Genomic DNA, 20953 nt, shown 5'->3' with positions numbered 1-20953 from the left:
ACTGGAAAAGTGCAGTGTACATCAGTAAATATCAACCATGTGTGTAAAGAGGATCCCGAGAAGGGATGTGATGTGACCTGGAGTTGCTAGAGAAGGCTTTCCTAAGAAAGCTGAACTTGAACTATAGGAAAGTGAGTCCACTGTTCGACACCTGGAATTTATACCACGTGACCCCTCGCTCCCCTTAAAGCTTGATAGCTTTTGATCAGTGGGTTAAAAAAAATGCAACTGAATAAAAAATATGAGAGAGGTGCAAACAAAAGCACTCAAATTATGAAGCTCTCTGACTTGCTGCCATGGATAACACTGTGTAAGTCATAGTGCTTAAAGCTTACGCGATGAAAAGAGGATTTTTTCCTTGTAAACAGCAAAGTTTCTGAAAGCACAACTTTATGGTATCTAACAGTTCTTGAAAAGCAGCATGAAGAACCAAGTCCTTACCTTACAAAAGAACTGGACAGGAGTCCAATGAATCCAACAGCAGCACCCACGACAGCTGTCTTCTGACAACCAAACATGTCTGTGAAGACGCTGGCTATTGGGCAGCAAAAGAAAATCATCCCCATGGACAGAGAACTTACCCACGCTGTAAAAGAGGGACAAAAGGGACATTATGTTATGGCAAACTGCATCTGTAGTTATCCCATAGGATATAATATGTATTTAGAATAACATTAGTGCAAAAAAGCTACTACTTTTTTGGAATGGGAAGAAATTGGAATAAATTAGAAACAGATCTGAATCACAGCCCAAAGGACTGACCAATACTAATTATAACTGGCACAGCAATTATTTGTGTTTAACTGAATTTTTAGTTTGTTTCCGTAATCAAATCAAACATTCTTCTATGACCCAAACTCTGTTAATCTCTAACCTGGTATCTATGGTTTTAAGCAACTTCTAGTCTATGGAAAGAAAGTCATTTAAAAAAATTTAGATACATTTACTAATGCATGCTTAGGTGGTCAAACTGCGAAGAAATGATGACCACTGGAAGTCAGGATAGTGGTTAACGCTTAGGGGGAGGAAACAGAATTATAATCATTTGGAACCAATAGTTAAGAACTGAACATCTGCCTAGAGTCTGGGCTTAGTTCTTGTGCTAAGGCAATCAAGTCATACACAGGTAGACTATCTGTTGACCTGGATAATAGTTACTGGGTATCCCTTTATTGACGAAACCACACACACATTTTATCTTCTTTTCCGAAAGTATGTTATCTGTCACAATTAAAAATAAAAACAAAACTTAAGAATCAGAAGTCATGGGGCACCTGAATGGCTCGGTCAGTTAGGCATCTGACTTTTGAGTTTGGCTCAGGTTGTGATCTCGCGGTTTGTGGGTTTGAGCCCTGCATAGGGCTCTTCATTGATGGTGTGCAACCTGCTTGTGATTCTCTCTCCCTCTGTCCTTCTCCCACTTGCATGTGCACACTCTCTCAAAATAAATAAACATAAAACATTTTGAATCAAAAGTCATAATTTCCTGTTCTGATTCTGTAAAAGCCAAAACAAAAGGGAACCAATAACAGAGAAATACTGAATATAAATTATAATTTTGTGCCAAAGAAACAAGTGATCTCACAAGATACTAAGTCTATAAATTCTAATTAAAAAGTATAATAAACAAATGGGACCTAAGTGCATGGGCTAATAAACAGACAGATTTGGGTCCAAATCCCTTGGCCCTATAACTACAATACATCCTTAGGCAAGTCACTTCTGCTTAGTCTGTTTTCTTATCTCGAAAGGGGATCTAACACATACCTTTCCAGAATTATTAAGAATTAGGGAAAATATATCTAAACCTCAATATCTAGCACAGAAGACCTTAATGATTTAGAGTTTTAACAACAACAAATTGTCTGTCTTATACATTGGAACAGATGATCTCTAAAGCTCCTTCCTCTAAACCGAAAGTTTACTAGTTAGTATATTTCCTCAGCAAAGGAAGTAAGTCCAGACCCTATGCAAATGATCACTTCTTCATAATGGGGTACAAAAAGAAGACTTTATCAGGCTAACAATTTAATGCTTTGCCTTCTTACATTTTAAATTATGCATATTTTAATCAGTCATATTTTGATCTTCTTCCTAACCTTACCAGAAAGGAGACCATGTTCTTAGAACACAATGAAGAGACTGTACAAACAAAGCAATATTTTTTTAAATTTAACAATAATTAACATACAGTGTTCTATTAATTTCAGGTGTACAACATAATGATTCAATAATTCTATACATTACTCAGGATTCATCATGATAAGTGTATTCTTTTTTTTTAATATGAAATTTATTGTCAAATTGGTTTCCATACAACACCCAGTGCTCATCCCAAAAGGTGCCCTCCTCAATACCCATCATCCACCCCCCCTTGCTCCCACCCCCCATCAACCCTCAGTTTGTTTGCAGATTTTAAGTCTCTTCTGCTTTGGCACTCTCCCTCTCTAACCTCTTTTTTTTTTTTAATTCCCCTCATGTTCTTCTGTTAAGTTTCTCAGGATCCACATAAGAGTGAAAACGTATGGTATCTGTCTTTTTCTGCCTGAATTATTTCACTTAACACTCTCCAGTTCCATCCACATTGCTACAAAGGGCCATATTTCATTCTTTCTCATTGCCACGTAGTATTCCATGTGTATATAAACCACAATTTCTTTATCCATTTGTCAGTTGACGGACATTTAGGCTCTTTCCATAATTTGGCTATTGTTGAGAGTGCTGCTATAAACATTGGGGTACAAGTGCCCCTATGCATCAGTACTCCTGTATCCCTTGGGTAAATTCCTAGCAGTGCTATTGCTAGGTCACAGGGTAGGTCTATTTTTAATTTTTTGAGGAACCTCCACACTGTTTTCCAGAGCAGCTGCACCAATTTGCATTCCCACCAACAGTGCAAGAGGGTTCCGGTTTCTCCACATCCTCTCCAGCATCTATAGTCTCCTGATTTGTTCATTTTGGCCACTCTGACTGGCATGGGGTGATATCTGAGTGTGGTTTGATTTGTATTTCCCTGATGAGGAGTGACGTTGAGCATCTTTTCATGTGCCTGTTGGCCATCTGGATGTCTTCTTTAGAGAAGTGTCTATTCATGTTTTCTGCCCATTTCTTCACTGGATTATTTGTTTTTCGGGTGTGGAGTTTGGTGAGCTCTTTATAGATTTTGGATACTAGCCCTTTGTCCGATATGTCATTTGCAAATATCTTTTCCCATTCCTTTGGTTGCCTTTCAGTTTTGCTGATTGTTTCCTTTGCTGTGCAGAAGCTTTTTATCTTCATGAGGTCCCAATAGTTCATTTTTGCTTTTAATTCCCTTGCCCTTGGGGATGTGTCAAGTAAGAAACTGCTGCGACTGAGGTCAGAGAGGTTTTTTCCTGCTTTCTCCTCCAGGGTTTTGATGGTTTCCTGTCTCACATTAAGGTCCTTCATCCATTTTGAGTTTGTTTTTGTGAATGGTATAACAAAGTGGTCTAGTTTCATTCTTCTGCATGTTGCTGTCCAGTTCTCCCAGCACCATTTGTTAAAGAGACTGTCTTTTTTCCATTGGATATTCTTTCCTGTTTTGTCAAAGATTAGTTGGCCATACTTTTGTGGGTCTAGTTCTGGGGTTTCTATTCTTTTCCATTGGTCTATGTGTCTGTTTTTGTGCCAATACCATGCTGTCTTGATGATTACAGCTTTGTAGTAGAGGCTAAAGTCTGGGATTGTGATGCCTCCTGCTTTGGTCTTCTTCTTCAAAATTACTTTGGCTATTTGGGGCCTTTTGTGGTTCCATATGAATTTTAGGATTGTTTGTTCTAGCTTCGAGAAGAATGCTGGTGCAATTTTGATTGGTATGCATTGAATGTGCAGATAGCTTTGGGTAGTATTGACATTTTTACAACATTTATTCTTCCAATCCATGAGCACAGAATGTTTTTCCATTTCTTTATATCTTCTTCAATTTCCTTCATAAGATTTCTACAGTTTTCAGCATACAGATCTTTTACATCTTTGGTTAGGTTTATTCCTAGGTATTTTATGCTTCTTGGTGCAATTGTGAATGGGATCGGTTTCTTTATTTGTCTTTCTGTTGCTTCATTATTAGTGTATAAGAATGCAACTGATTTCTGTACATTGATTTTGTATCCTGCAACTTTGCTGAATTCATGTATCAGTTCTAGCAGACTTTTGGTGGAGTCTATCGGATTTTCCATGTATAATATCATGTCATCTGCAAAAAGTGAAAGCTTGACTTCATCTTTGCCAATTTTGATGCCTTTGATTTCCTTTTGTTGTCTGATTGCTGATGCTAGAACTTCCAACACTATGTTAAACAACAGCGGTGAGAGTGGGCATCCCTGTCGTGTTCCTGATCTCAGGGAGAAACCTCTCAGTTTTTCCCCATTGAGGATGATATTAGCTGTGGGCTTTTCATAAATGGCTTTTATGATGTTTAAGTATGTTCCTTCTATCCCGACTTTCTCGAGGGTTTTTATTAAGAAATGATGCTGAATTTTGTCAAATGCTTTTCAGCATCGATTAACAGGATCATGTGGCTCTTTTATTTTATTAACGTGATGTATCACATTGATTGATTTGCGAATGTTGAACCAGCCCTGAAGCCCAGGAATGAATCCCACTTGATCATGGTGAATAATTCTTTTTACATGCTGTTGAATTCGATTAGCTAGTATCTTATTGAGAATTTTTGCATCCATATTCATCAGGGATATTGGCCTGTAGTTCTCTTTTTTTACTGGGTCTCTGTCTGGTTTAGGAATCAAAGTAATGCTGACTTCATAGAATGAGTCTGGAAGTTTTCCTTCCCTTTCTAATTTTTGGAATAGCTTGAGAAGGATAGGGATTATTTCTGCTTTAAATGTCTGGTAGAATTCTCCTGGGAAGCCATCTGGTCCTGGACTCTTATTTGTTGGGAGATTTTTGATAACTGAACCAATTTCTTCGCTGGTTATGGGTCTGTTCAAGCTTTCAATTTCTTCCTGTTTGAGTTTTGGGAGTGTGTGGGTGTTTAGGAATTTGTCCATTTCTTCCAGGTTGTCCAGTTTGTTGGCATATAATTTTTCATAGTATTCCCTGATAATTGCTTGTATTTCTGAAGGATTCATTGTAATAATTCCATTTTCATTCATGATTTTATCTATTTGGGTCATCTCCCTTTTATTTTTGAGAAGCCTGCTAGAGGTTTATCAATTTTGTTTATTTTTTCAAAAAACCAACTCTTGGTTTCATTGATCTGCTCTACAGTTTTTTTTAGATTCTATATTGTTTATTTCTGCTCTGATCTTTATTATTTCTCTTCTGCTGGGTTTGGGGTGTCTTTGCTGTTCTGCTTCTATTTCCTTTAGGTGTGCTGTTAGATTTTGTATTGGGGATTTTTCTTGTTTCTTGAGATAGGCCTGCATTGCAATGTATTTTCCTCTCAGGACTGCCTTCGCTGCATCCCAAAGTGTTTGGATTGTTGTATTTTCATTTTCGTTTGTTTCCATATATTTCTTAATTTCTTCTCTAATTGCCTGGTTGACCCATTTATTCTTTAGTAGGGTGTTCTTTAACCTCCATGCTTTTGGAGGTTTTCCAGACTTTTTCCTGTGGTTGATTTCAAGCATCATAGCACTGTGGTCTGAAAGTATGCATGGTATGATCTCAATTCTTATATACTTATGAAGGGCTATTTTGTGACCCAGTATATGACCTATCTTGGAGAATGTTCCATGTGCACTGGAGAAGAAAGTATATTCTGTTGCTTTGGGATGCAGAGTTCTAAATATATCTGTCAAGTCCATCTGATCTAATGTGTCATTCAGGGCCCTTGTTTCTTTATTGATCTGTGTCTAGATGATCTATCCATTGTTGTAAGTGGAGTATTAAAGTCCCCTGCAATTACCACATTCTTATCAATAAGGTTGCTTATGTTTGTGAGTAATTGTTTTATATATTTGGGGGCTCCCATATTTGGCACATAGACATTTATAATTGTTAGCTCTTCCTGATAGATAGACCCTGTAATTATTATATAATATCCTTCTTCATCTCTTGTTACAGATTTTAATTTAAAGTCTAGTTTGTCTGATATAAGTATGGCTACTCCAGCTTTCTTTTGACTTCCAGTAGCATGATGGATAGTTCTCCATCCCTTCACTTTCAATCTGAAGGTGTCCTCAGGTCTAAAATGAGTCTCTTGTAGACAGCAAATAGATGGGTCCTGTTTTTTTATTCATTCTGATACCCTATGTCTTTTGGTTGGAGCATTTAGTCCATTTATGTTCAATGTTATTATAGAAAGATATGGGTTTAGAGTCATTGTGATGTTTATAGGTTTCATGCTTGTAGTGATGTCTCTGGTACCTTGTCTCACAGGATCTCCTGTAGGGCTGGTTTAGTGGTGATGAATTCCTTCAGTTTTTGTTTGTTTGGGAAGACCTTTATCTCTCCTTCTATTCTAAATGACAGACTTGCTGGATAAAGGATTCTTGGCTGCATATTTTTTCTGTTTACCACATTGAAGATATCCTGCCATTCCTTTCTAGCCTGCCAAGTCTCAGTAGATAAATCCATCACTAGTCTTATCAGTCTCCCTTTATATGTTAGAGCATGTTCATCCCTAGCTGCTTTCAGAATTTTCTCTTTATCCTTGTATTTTGCCAGTTTGACTATGATATGTCGTGCAGAAGATCGATTCAAGTTACATCTGAAGGCAGTTCTCTGTGCCTCTTGGATTTCAATGCCTTTTTCCTTCCCCAGATCAGGGAAGTTCTCAGCTATGATTTCTTCATGTACACCTTCAGCACCTTTCCCTCTCTCTTCCTCCTCTGGATCCCAACTATGCATATGTTATTACGTTTAATTGTGTCACTTAGTTCTCTAATTCTCCCCTCATACTCCTGGATTTTTTTTATCTTTTTCTCAGCTTCCTCTTTTTCCATAATTTTATCTCCTAATTCACCTATTTTCTCTGCCTCTTCAATCCGAGCTGTGGTCACCTCCATTTTATTTTGCAGCTCATTTATAGCATTTAGTTCCTCCTGACTGTTTCTTAGTCCCTTGATCTCTGTAGTAATAGATTCTCTGCTGTCCTCTATACTTTTTTCAAGCCCAATGATTAATCTTGTGACTATTATTTTAAATTCATTTTCTGTTACATTGCTTAAATCGTTTTTGATCAGTTCGTTAGCTGTCGCTACTTCCTGGAGTTTCTTTTGAGGAGAATTCTTCCGTTTCATCATTTTGGATAGTCCCTGGAGTGGTGCAGAACTGTGCACCTGTGCTGTCTGGAGTAACTTGCATTGGTGGGCGGGGCGCAGTCAGACCTGATGTCTACCCCCAGCCCACCTCTGGGGCCACAGTCAGACTGGTGTGTACCTTATTGTCCCCTCTCCCAGGGACAGGACTCACTGTGGAGTAGTGTGGGCCCTGTCTGGGCTACTTGCACACTGCCAGGCTTGTGGTGCTACTTCGATGGGATCTGGTGTATTAGCCGGGGTGGATCCGCAAGGTGCACAGGGACGGGAGGGGCAGACTCAGCTTGCTTTGCCTTTGGTGGTCCACTTCAGGAGGGGCCCTGTGGCACTGGGAGGCAGACCCATCGGAGGGATGGATACGCAGAAGCATAGCGTTTGGTGTTTGTGCCGTGCAAGCAAGTTCCCTGATGGGAACTCGTTCCCTTTGGGATTTTGGCTGGGGGATGGGCGAGGGAGATGGTGCTAGTGAGCGCCTTTGTTCCCCACCAAGCTGAACTCTGTCCTCCGGGGCTCAACAACTCTCCCTCCCGTTGTCCTCTAGCCCTCCTGCTCTCGGAGCAGAGCTGTTGACTTATAACATTCCAGATGTTAAGTCCCGCTGACTATCAGAACACACTCCGTCCTGCCCCTCCGCTTTTGCAAGCGAGACTCGGGGGCTCTGCCTTGACGGGCAGGCTGCCCCTCCACCACCCTGGCTCCCTCCCCCCAATCCGTGTAGCACGCACCACCTCTCCGCCTTTTCTACCCTCTTCCATGGGCCCCTCATCTATGCTTGGCTCCGGAGTGTCCGTTCTGCTAGTCTTCTGGTGGTTTTCTGGGTTATTTAGGCAGATATGGGTGGAATCTAAGTGGTCAGCAGGACACGGTGAGCCCAGCATCCTCCTACGCTGCCATCTTCCTCCAGAAAGATGTTAAGTGTATTCTTAATGCCCTTTATTTCACCTATCCCTCCACCCACCTCCTTTCTGGCAACTACCACTCTGTTTTCTGTATTTAAGAGTCTGGGTTTTGGTCTATCTGTTCATTTGTTGTTGGGGTTTTTTTTCTTAAATTCCACACATTAGTGAAATCATATGGTATTTGTCTTTCTCTATCAGACTTATTTCACTTAGCATAATACCCTCTAGTTCCATTTGTGTTGTTGCAAATGGCAAGATCTTATTCTTTTTTAGGGCTAATATTCCATTTTGTGTGTATACATGTTGTATATGTATTTTTACATGTATGTGTATATATGTTTACACATATAACCTACATCTTCTCTATCCATTCATCTACGGATGGACACTGGGGTTGCTTCCATCTCAAATAATGCAATCTTGACTTAGATGTTGGTAGTGGGGGACTCACAAGTGGAGAGTACAAGGAAGAGACTGGCCAGGTTAGGTCTGTAGGTGGATTAGAAGATAAAATTATGGAAAAAGAGTTAGTGCAACCCCAGCCCAGGTGGGCAGAGCTGTTCAGTATGGGTCTACTTCAGGAGAATTAAGAATTTTTTAATCTACTATCTTATATAAAAATGTCACTGATTAATAATAATCCAATCTAACTTAAAAAGTTCAGTCATCTATCGTGTTTTTTTCATGAAATAATCTAAACAATCTAGGCAAAATAGAAGAATAACATCCTGACATTTATTTTTGGATAAAGGCACTTTTACAACAAAGTAAAATCTCAACACTAAATAGGATCCCACATTAAGAAATCAACACTAAATAGGATCCCACATTAAAAAATCCAAAAGCATACACTTACATTGTGTGTAATGTTCATATAAATCAAAGTGTTTTTAAGAATAAAAACAAGTCTTAGAGCACCTGGGTAGCTCAGTCAGTTAAGTGTCTTGATTTCGGCTTAGGTCATGATCTCATAGTTCATGAGATCGAGCCCCACTGTGGGTCCACACTGACAGCATGGATCCTGCTTGAGATTCTCTCTCCCCCTCTCTCTGCCCCTCCCCTGCTCATACTCTCTCACTTAAAATAAATAAACTTAAAAAAAATACAAGTCTTTACTCATTTAAAAAAAATGCATCATTGTTTAGATTTGGATGCTATACCAAACATGAAAAATTTTACAGATTTTGATGTCCATTGAACAAGCACTAACTGCAGGATATAATCAAATACAACTTTATTTTTGTCCCAACTATCCTCTTAAAACTTATGTGGGGGAAAAATGTTACCTTGCAACTGGATGACCACTTCAGCAGGTCCATATAATTCTTCTAGCCAATGTTAAATAACAGAAAGGCCTAAGTTCGCTTTCGGTAACAAACCAATCTTCACTTGGTTATCAAATCTTTTTCTCCAGCTCCAGCTTTGTCTCTTTTCCATGACCTCTTCTCCACTTTCTAGCTGCCATATTCTCTAAAGTAGGCATGGGAAAGAGGGAAGCTGGGACAAGGAAGGTAAGGAGATTTTTCTCCCTTCCGCTTAAAAGTGCCTATATGTTCTAGGCACTATCCTAGGCTACTGAGAATACAAAAACAACTAAGAGATTTCTCTACCTTTCAATAATTTTCAGTCTAGTAACATATATGCAAATAGAGGTCCAACAAGACCACCACATAGAAGGTGATAAATGCCTTAAGAGATATAGATGTCAAAAAATGCATAATAGGGACGCCTTGGTGGCTCAGTTGGTTGAGCATCCAACTTCGGCTCAGGTCATGATCTTGCGGTCCGTGGGTTCGAGCCCCGCGTCGGGCTCTGTGCTGACAGCTCAGAGACTGGAGCCTGTTTCTGATTCTGTGTCTCCCTCTCTCTGCCCCTCCCCCGCTCATGCTCTGTCTCTGTCTCTGTCTCTCTCTGTCAAAAATAAATAAACATTTTTTTAAAATGTATAATAAAGAAACTCTTTAAAATGTGTTTGTATACTCTTATTTGAATATATGTATGTGTATGTGATATTATAGAAGGAAACATCCAAGAAAGGCCATGCTGGGGAATCTTTGCCAAAAAATACTAAGTAGCTTTCCAATTTCCCCATCCAGATCCTTTGTTTCCTCCTCCATATGGAGAACAAATCCTCAGCTTTCAGTATATGGCCAAAGGAGAATGCAAATCACTGAAAGGAAGTGGTTAGGTTTAATATATAAGATTTTCCTGCATATTAAATAAAATAAAGGTGTTATAATAATGCAGACATAAATGATTGCAAGGGCAAAGTGTTTACAAATGAAAATACTCAAAGAGAGAACTACTGTGGTTAGTTTAAGGTTGATATTCTTTTACCCTTTTTTGGTAGTTCCAACCCTCATTTTCACTTGATCTTGGTCTCTTTTCAAGATATCTTTGCTTTCTAATATCTCAACATTGTTTTAATAGCTTCAAGTAAAATGAAATAATACAAAACTGAGATTAGAATGCAAAATATCATTCAACAAAGTTCCCATGACTCTTGGGGCATAGAGCTATCTGGCAAATACACAAAAATTCAAGAATGAGTAGACTGTACTTGACCATTTCCTTGCTACCCTAAATGTTATTTCGGAGTTATACTTCCACTAACGAGGGTTTTTTTAATTACTTGCTATCAACTTCTGTTAATAGCATCAGAGTGAAATGGTCAAGCAAACCCTCCTGCAGAGAACAATTATGGCATGTGTGCACTGGAAAAAAAAAAGTATTTAAACACACTAGAAAATGTCTAAAGCAGATAGAAGGTGGAGGAGAGTTTACCCTTGAAAAGCTGAAACTAAAACTAAAAACTGTAAGTCTGTGGGCTTTTTTGAGGATCAAGACACAATACAAGTGCTGGATAGACTAGTTAGGGGCCAGACTAAAGACAAGTAACAGCTAGAGAAAAAAGAAAAGCAGCAGCTGAAGGCTGTAAGAACTGAGCAGAGATTATCAGCTGCTGCACATCACAGAGTGACAGTTTGCAGGAGTCCAGGCAAGCTAACTGCCTACTAGGAACAAAAACTCAATAACCTTGGGGCGCCTGGGTGGCACAGTCGGTTAAGCGTCCGACTTCAGCCAGGTCACGATCTCGCGGTCCGGGAGTTTGAGCCCCGTGTCGGGCTCTGAGCTGATGGCTCAGAGCCTGGAGCCTGTTTCCGATTCTGTGTCTCCCTCTCTCTCTGCCCCTCCCCCGTTCATGCTCTGTCTCTCTCTGTCCCAAAAAATAAATAAACGTTGAAAAAAAAAATTATAAAAAAAAAATAAAAAAAAAAAGAAAAACTCAATAACCTTGGAAGAATACAATAGAATCAGAGTTACTTCAAAATAGTATCTATAATATCCATGTTTCAACCTACGATTATCAGACATTCAAAGAAATAATAATATTAATGGACTCTGAATGTGCTCAGATATTGCATTTAGCAAAGATTTCAAAAACCTGTTATAAATGTTAGAAGTATTAGAGGATACCATTTGAAATAATTAAATGTAAATATAATCTTATTCAGTGTGCAGATAGGGAATCTCAACAGTGAAATGCAAACTACAAAAAAATGGAAACTCTATAGTGATGAAAAGTACAATAACTGAAGAATGCATTCATAGGCTCACTAGACTGATAACAAAAGATAAAAAAGTATATGGAAATTTGAAGACAGGAAATACCCAACCTCAAGAACAGAGAGAAAAATATTTTTTAAAAAGGTACAAAGTGTTAAAGGTCTGTGAGACAAAAATCCAAAGGACCAACATGTGTATGACTGAAGTCCTAGAAAGGAAAAACAGGGGCAGAAAATATATATGAAGAAATAATGAAACCCCAAAGTCACATATTATGTGAAAAACTAACTTACAGATCTAAGAAGCTCAAAGAACCTCCTTAAGCAAACCACTCCTAAACACACCATAAACTTCAGAATGTCAAAGATAAAGAGAAAAATTTGAAAGTAAAGAAAAAGATAACCTATTACATACAAGGAAAACAATGATATCATTATCAGTTGGCTGCTCATAAGAAATAATGAAGGACAGAAAACACTGGACCAGTGTTATTTAATGGGCTGAAAGAGGAAAAAACTGTCTACCATGGATTCTATATCCAGCTAAACTACCCTTCAAAAAATGAAGGCAAAATAAAAACATTTTTAGATAATAAAAACAGAGAATTTGTCACTGGGAGATTTCCACTACAAGAAATATTAAAGAAAGTGTTTCAGGCTAAAGGGAAATGATACCAGCTGGCAACATGGGTGCAAAGGAAGGACTGAAATACACATACACATGCTTTTTCTTTATAATTTCTTTACAAGAACTTATATGACCATTTAAAGCAAATTATAACAGTTAGTATATAATAACAAAAAAACTAAAAATGGAGATAGATGTTACATACTATTGCAAGTTTCCTATATTTCACCTGCAGCAATCCTATATTAATTTAAGATGCATTTGGACAACTTAAAGATGCATATTATAAACCCTAGAGAAAGCATTAAAAAATAATGCAAAGAGATATAGATTAAAAGTCAACAGAGAAACTAGAATTGATTACTCAAATTCTTTGACTAGTGCAAAGGAAGGCAGAAGAGAGGAACAGAAGAACAAAAAATGGATGAGACAAATAGAAAACAAATAGCAAAATGTCAGACCTGAATATGACCATATCAGTAATTACATTAAATAAAAGTAGACTAAAGACTCTAATCAAATGAGAAAGATTTTCTGACTAGATTTAAAAAATCAAGAACCAATTATATCCTGTTTAAAAAGATGCACTTTAAATACAAATACACAAGCTGAAAATAAAAAGATGGAAAAAGATATGCCACATAAATAACCCTAAGAAGAATGGAGTGGCTCTACTCAGTTTAGACAAAACAGGCTGAAGACAAAAAGTATTACTAGAAACACAGAGGGATATTTTATAATGATAAAAGTATCAATGCATCAGGAAGATATAACAATGATAACTTTATACACATTTCATAACAGAGCTTCACAGATACAGGAAACATTAAAATTTGATCCCTACTTACACCATCTTTAAAAATTACCTCAAAAAGGATCATAAAACTTAAATGTGAAACTGAAAACTTTTAAAACTTCTGGAAGAGAACACTGGAGAAATCTTTGCAACCTTAAATTAGGCAAAGATTTCTCAAATACAATACTAAAAGCAATCTATAAAGTAAACCTCACAAAACTAAGAATTTCTCCTTGAAAGACACTGTTAAGGGGCACCTGGGTGTCTCAGGGAGTTAAGCATCCAAGTTGTTTTGTTTTGTTTTTTTTACACATTTAGTTTTATTGTAACAAAGCAACTTGTACACTTTTAACATTTGAAACTAAGCATCATCTTTCCTTTCTAGTGAAACAAAAGGAAATTTTTAAAATAAACAGGAACAAAATTACAAGAAGAATGTCCATTCTAAATAAGAACCTACAGATTCTGCTGATTGTCCCATAGAGTGGCAGGGAAGTAGTCGTCATTAGGAGGGAATTTCATTTTAAAAGTGTCATCTTCAAGAATGTCCATTAAACATCACAATTAAACATGCCAAAGGAGAAGCCATGTTGTTAAAATGCCCACTTAACCCACCCAAACATTTCAAATCCACCCATAAGCATCCGACTCTTGATCTCAGCTCAGGTCTTGTTCTCAGGGGCATGAGTTCAAGTCCAGTATGGAGCCCACTTAAAAAACAACAACAACAACAACAAAAAATAAAAGACACTGTTAAGAGGATAAAAAGAAAGTCATACACTAGGCAGAAAGATTTGCAAATGATGTATCTAATAAAAAACCTGTACCCAGATTATATAAAGAATTCTTAAAACTCCACGAAAACCATGCAACCCAATTAGAAACCAGGCAAAATATTTGAAAAATCACTTCACAAAAAAAGATAAGCAAATGGAAAATATGCATATGAAAAGATGCTCAACATCATTAGTCATAAGGGAAATGTAAATTAAAATAATAATTAAAAAACCACACATCTATTAGAAAGGCTAAAAGGAAAAGGACTAATCATATAAGTGCTAATGAGGTCATAGAGCAATTGGAACCATCACACGCTGCTACAGGGAATATAAAATTGTTCAACTACTTTGGAAAACAGTTTAGGAATTTTTTTTTTTTTTAAGTTAAACATACCCCTACCATATGACCTAGCCATTCCACTCCTAGGTATTTACCTAAGAGAAACAAGTATATGTCCATACAAAAACTTGTAAACAGCCACTTATAGCTGCTTTATTTCTAATAGTCAAAAACTAAAAAGAATCTAAGTGTCCAGAAATAAGTGACTATATAAACAAATTAAGGTGTATTTATATAATGGAATACAACCCAGCCATATATACAGGAGTGAACTCCTGATAAATATATCATGGATGAATAGCAAAATAATTATACTCAGTGAAAGAAGATCAACAGAGCACATAAAGCATGATTCCATTTATGAAAAATGCAAATTAGGGGCACCTGGGTGGCTCAGTCAGTTGAACATCAGACTCTTGATTTTGGCTCAGGTCATGATCCCAGGGTCAAGGGTCGAGCCCGACATCGGACTCTGTTCTGATGTGGAGGCTGCTTAAGATATTCTCTTTCTCTTTTTCTCTCCCCCCGCCGCCACCCCAGTCACACACTCTCGCTTTAAAATTAAAAAAAAAAAACAAAAAACAAATTAATCTATAGTGACAGGAGGCACATCAGTGTTTACCTAGAAGGTGGGAAGGAGCTGGAAAGAGGGATTACCAAGGGACAAAGAAACCTTTGAGGGTGATGGTTATGTTCATTAGTTTGACGGTAGTAGTGGCTTCATTGGCATATACATCTGACAAAACTCATCAAATTACATACTTTAAACATGCAGCTTATTACATGTCAATTATACCTCAATAACACTGATTAAGAAATGAACTTATATGGAAGATTTCAACAACAACAAAAAAAATAGAGGTCATAAAAAACAAATACACAAAACTAACAAAACTAGACAAATCCACAATCATAGCTGTATATTTAGCATATCTGTCTCAGTAATTAATAGAAATGAAAAGACCAAAAAAAGCATTAAAATATAAAAGTTTGGATGACACTATAAACCATCTTAACCTAATGACATTACAGAACACTATATCCAACAATGACTGCAAAGAATTGTCTGCTCTGCCAGGAAAAATGTTAATCACTGGTGAGGGTGGGGTGGGGACAGACGGGAAAGAGAACATTTCTGGAACGTCTCCTAATCCTTGGAAAGGACCTGCACAGAATTGTCATTAGCTCCTCAGGCAATCTTGTGAGGAATTATCTTCATTTTAAAGATGGGGAAGAAGAGATTAGAGGTCCTAGGTAACTTGCCAAGGTTATGCAACATTGGTGGGATTCGAACTAAATATCCAGGGTGGAAACAGGAATAAGAAGACATGTCCAAGAGTCCTTCATTAAAAAACAGACACTGGGCACCCACAGCTAGGTGCCATGTTTGATGTTGTTGATAAAAAATTTGCCCTTCCTGGGGTGCCTGGGTGGCTCAGTCAGTTGGATGTCATCATGATTTCAACTTAGGTCACGATCTCACTCACAGTTGTGAGACTGGGCTCCACGTGGGGCTCTGCACTGGGCTTGAAGCCTGCTTAGGATTCTCTCTCTCCTCCTCTGTCCCTCCCCAGCTTGGGCATTCACACACTCTCTCTCTCTAAAAAAAAAAAAGAAAAGAAAAAGAAAAAGAAAAAGAAAAAGAAAAAGAAAAAGAAAAAGAAAAAGAAAAAGAAAAAGAAAAAGAAAAAGAAAGAAAAGAAAAAGAAAAAAAAAAAACGTAATTTAAAAAGTTATCCCTTCCTGGAGAAGCTCACAATCTAGGTAAATTAAGACAAAATCCAAATCCCAATCAAGGTGCACAGTGAATTCAAGTTCCATGTATCATCCTCTGTTCCAAACACAAAATAATGGTAGAATTAGAATATACATATAGATTTTTCAAAAGATACTAAAAAAACCTGGTCATGGGCTACAGACTACCTGCAAAAAGGAACGGACTAAGTTGGGCCTGTCTAATGGAGTCCAGGTCTGTAAGCAGATACTAGGCATTGTTAAGAGGACTAAAAGTACTCCCTGTGAAACAGAAAAAAGCCAAGCTCACTGACTGAGCCCAGAGCTGGAACTCCCCCCATACACCTGCAAAAGGAGACTGGAGAAGGCAAGAGTGAGCTAGATGGGATTTTAGTAATGTTTCCTTTTTAAGTTTTTATTTAAATTCTAGTTATTAAGGTATTTTAGTGATTTCTATCCAGATTAAAGATTTAGAACTCTACAAACTTCTAGGGGAAGGAGAATACAGACTCAGCCTCATGACTAGGCCTGAAATAAGGTCCTCACTGGCTCTCTGGCTGGTCTGTGAGATTTTTAGTGCTACTGTGGAACACGAAGCTTAAAAGACCTTATTCTGAAACTGGGAATTCAGGGAGCCTAACAGAAGACCCGTTAGGGAGGGAAGGTGAAGAAGGAGAAAACAAAACAATATACCTCCCACTAAGAATGATTCTGTAAACTCAAAATTCCAAAAAATTGAAGTCAGTCCAATGCTAACAAAGACAGCTAACAAATCACCAATTAGCAAATATAGTCACTCCAGATGAAATTAATTCTGTAGACCAGTGTAACTACCACTCCAAAATGAGTATATTTAGAACTTTCAAAGAAATAAAATGAAAGAATATTTTCATTTAAAAAAAACCTATGAAACAAGCAAAAATAAAACAAGGGCAAGTGTGTTTAAAAAAGAGTATTAACTAGAAATCCTGGATATTAAAAATTGTCACTGAGATAAAAAAAATTCAATAGAGAAAACTTTTTATCCCCAGAATACAAACCTAAAATATAAAAAAAAATTACACATCTTAAAAAAAGAATATCTTGAACTCATGATAGAAAAGTATTTCCAGACATAAGCACAAACCATGAAGAAAAATATGGATAAAATTTACAATTCCTAGGCAAAAAAAGACACTAGAACCAAAGCAAAAAGAGACAAGCCACAGAATGGGAGATCACTGCAGGGCATATAAACAGTAAATTATTATCATCTTGCATTTGTAAAGATAGGCTATAAATCAACAGGACAAAGAAGACAACCCAACCGAAAAATGGACAAAAGAGTTCAGAGGAAATACACAGAAAAGAAAACCCAATGGCCAAGTGACATTTGGCTCAGATGCTCATTAGTAGAAAAATGCAAATTAAAAGAATAATAAATGACCATAATTTGGCAACAAATAAGAAGTCTGAGTTTTAGTGAGACAATGGGAAAATGGGAATTCCTACGCATACCAGCATAAATAGAAATAACCATTGTGAGTAGCCATTTGGCAGCATCTAGGAAAGCCAAGGATATGCATACTCCATATTCTTGCAATTCCACTCCCAGTTATGTACTCCAGAGAAATTTTATGCAAAAGAACACATGAATAAGAATGTTTACTGACGCATTGTTTGTAATAGTGGTAAAAAAAAAAAAAAAAAAAAAAAAAAAAAAGCAACAACCTAAATATCCATCAGCATTTGAAAAGAAATGTTGGTATTAACATCCAATGGAATATGGATTCACACATATGTAGTAATAGTATAAAACATGATGGGACTCATATGTGGATCCTGAGAAACTTAAGACCATGGGGGAGGCGAAGGGGGGAAAAAAGTTACAGAGAGGGAGGGAGGCAAACCATTGGAGACTCTTAAATACTCAGAACAAACTGAGGGTTGATGGGGGCAGTGGAAAGAGGAAAGAGGGTGATGGGCATTGAGGAGGGCACCTGTTGGGATGAACACTGGGTGTTGTATGGAAACCAAACATACAATAAATTATATATAAAAAATAATAAAATAAAATAAAACATGATGGGAATAACAAAAGCCAGTAAGGCATAGTTATTACCTCTAGGAAGGCATGGATGAAGAAGGGGACACAGGTGACTACAACTGAGTCTAATGTTTTGCGTTTCATTTATTTATTTATTTATTTATTTATTTTTAATTCAAATTCAAGTTAGCTAACATATAGTGTAATAATAATTTCAGGAATATAATTTAGTGATTCATCAATTACGTATAACACCCCATGCTCATCCCAACAAGTGCACTCCTTAACGCCCCTCACCCACCCAACACCCCACCAGCAATCCTCATTTTGTTCTCTGTATTTCAGAGTCTCTTACAGTTTTTCTCCCTGTTTTTATATTATTTTTGCTTCCATTCCCTTATGATCATCTGTTTTGTATCTTAAATTCCACATATGAGTGAAGTCATATGATATGTCTTTCTCTAACTTATTTTGCTTAACATAATATACTCTAGTTGCATCCACAGTGTTGCAAATGGCAAGATTTCATTCTTTTTCATGGCTGAGTAACATTCCATTATGTATATATACCACATCTTCTTTACCCATTCATTAGTTGATGGACATTTGAGCTCTTTCCACATTTCGACTATTGTTGATAGTGTTGCTATAAACATTGGGGTGCATGTGCCCCTTCGAATCAGCATTCCTGTATCCTTTGGATAAATATCTAGTAATGCAATTGCTGGATCATAGGGTGGTTTTATTTTTAATTTTTTGAGGAACCTCCATGCTGCTTTCCAGTGTGGCTGCACCAGTTTACATTCCTACCAGCAGTGCAAAAGAGTTCTTCCCCTTTCTCTGCATTCTCTACTATTCCGTGTTTTAGAAAGAAAATCTTAGAATCTGAGTACTGAGTAGTAGTTATACAGTAACTTATATATAGTAGTTATAGTAGTAACTTATATGGTAGTTATATAAACCATGCATTTGTTATCTTATTTTTGAGAGAAAGACAGAGCGTGAGCAGGGGAGGGGCAGAGAGAGAAAGAGAGGAGACACAGAATCTGAAGCAGGTTCCAGCCTCTGAGCTATCTGCACAGAGCCCAACATGGGGCTTGAACCTATGAACCACAAGATCATGACCTGAGCTGAAGTTAGATGCTTAACTGACCAAACCACCCAGGCGCCCATGTAAACAAAGAACTTTAAAGCAACACTAAGTTCATGCAAATGTAAAGTGAACTAAAGCTTCACTTCCCGGTATCTCCAGGTCCTGGCATACATAGAAAATATTAACACTTGTACAGCTCACTAAAGTAAAATGGACAAGGTTGCTCACGGCTGCAGACAATGGCTCAGAAACTTGGGACTCAGGAGGTGATCAACACTCATGCTCACCTGTAACCATTCACCTCACTTGGGAAGCACTAAAGTGAAGTAACAGCTACAGAGATTTCTGGAATCATGTATCACATACTATTCCAAAAATATGAAAATTAACAAAGTCCAAGGTTTAAAAATTCACAATACATCATACCCATACCAATTGCTGGGGTCTTCAGGGTTCATCTTTAATTTATAGCTCTCAGAAATCCAAAGTAGCATATAGGTAGTTCTGAGTTTGTGTGATTTTTTTTTTTTACTCCTAAACATAGATTCACAGTACCAGTCTCTAATACAAAGCTCCTCACCCCAATTTATTGAAACTCACACTAAGAGTAATGAACATTTTCTTATCTTGCCATTGTTCAAAGTAGAAGATAAAATCCCCCAGCCCACATCCATAATGCAGTGTGCTACTCATACACTAAATGTGAGTCTGCTTAGGCCTCTCAATTTCCATGAGAGGATGCCAACCTGACAGTCTGCTAGTTTGATCTCTAAGGGAGATAAATCCAGTGTAATTCTACAATAAAATACCCACAATACAAGTCCTAAACTCCTGGGCAGCCCTTATCAAACGCCCTGTTGAAAGCAATGATATCTAAAGATGGGGAAATTGTGTATTATAGTCTCCACATTACCCTTGGATTAGGCTAGACTTGGAACCTGTAAATTTGGTCAGATCACACTGGCCCCTGATAGAACTGCTTTCAGAGTTGTCTCTTGATGTCATAAACTCAACTGTCATCAAGAGACACTTACAGAAACTGTCTAATGAAATCTATTATTACATCTACCATAAGGGTAATGCTAACATTCATTCGTTCATTCATTCATTCCTCAGTGCTCCCTACAAGAAGCTAAGGGTTAGGAAACACTTTACTTTACACTTTACTTCCTAGAGTAATAAGTAAATTTCCTCTTTAACCACCTCCATCATGCCTCCCTTTTCACTTTGGTTTCCAGGAAGCTTAGAGTCATTTATGTTATTGTATTATAACAATACAGACCCTTAATGGTTTATGTATTAATTAGGTACTATTTTCCCATACTATTAACCACATACCATATTTCTTCAATGTTCTGATTTCTTATTTTCTGCTCCTATCTTACCATTTTATTTGTGTAGTATTCCATGCTTCTGAAAACCACCTCAAATCCTTTGTGGAATGAGGTAACATAAGTTAATACACATTTAATCCTATTGTTACTATAGTTGTTTAAACTCTACAGTAATGACAGGATTAATGGCCTATAGTGGGCAACTTAGTTAAAGAGAATTTTTCACAACATTCTTATAGAAGATATTGAAAAATATTCTCCAAAAGAAAACAAACAACTACTCTTTCCCTGAATATCATTTTCTTATAAGACTCTATGATGTAATTTTAAATTCTAGGCCATCAAGAAAAATAATTTTCAACGTTTTTGTTTATTTTTGGGACAGAGAGAGACAGAGCATGAGTGGGGGAGGGGCAGAGAGACAGGGAGACACAGAATCGGAAACAGGCTCCAGGCTCCGAGCCATCAGCCCAGAGCCTGACGCGGGGCTCGAACTCACGGACCGCGAGATCGTGAC

At 37.4% G+C, this 20953-nt stretch overlaps 1 protein-coding gene across 1 annotated transcript in view; it reads right to left on the bottom strand.

The window, feature by feature from the left end:
• SLC16A10 (solute carrier family 16 member 10) overlaps nucleotides 1-20953 on the bottom strand; it is a 115260-nt gene that overhangs the window by 40436 nt on the left and 53871 nt on the right. Inside the window, exon 2 of the mRNA XM_047860456.1 lies at nucleotides 442-586. Within this exon, the coding sequence (XP_047716412.1) occupies nucleotides 442-586 (145 nt within the window). The remainder of the gene's footprint in view (nucleotides 1-441; nucleotides 587-20953) is intronic.

Source organism: Prionailurus viverrinus, chromosome B2 (assembly GCF_022837055.1).
Source record: "Prionailurus viverrinus isolate Anna chromosome B2, UM_Priviv_1.0, whole genome shotgun sequence".
Classification (NCBI taxonomy): Eukaryota; Metazoa; Chordata; class Mammalia; order Carnivora; family Felidae; genus Prionailurus; species Prionailurus viverrinus.
The sequence above is the reverse complement of the archived record's forward strand: the minus strand, read 5'-3'. Positions and strand labels throughout refer to the sequence as shown.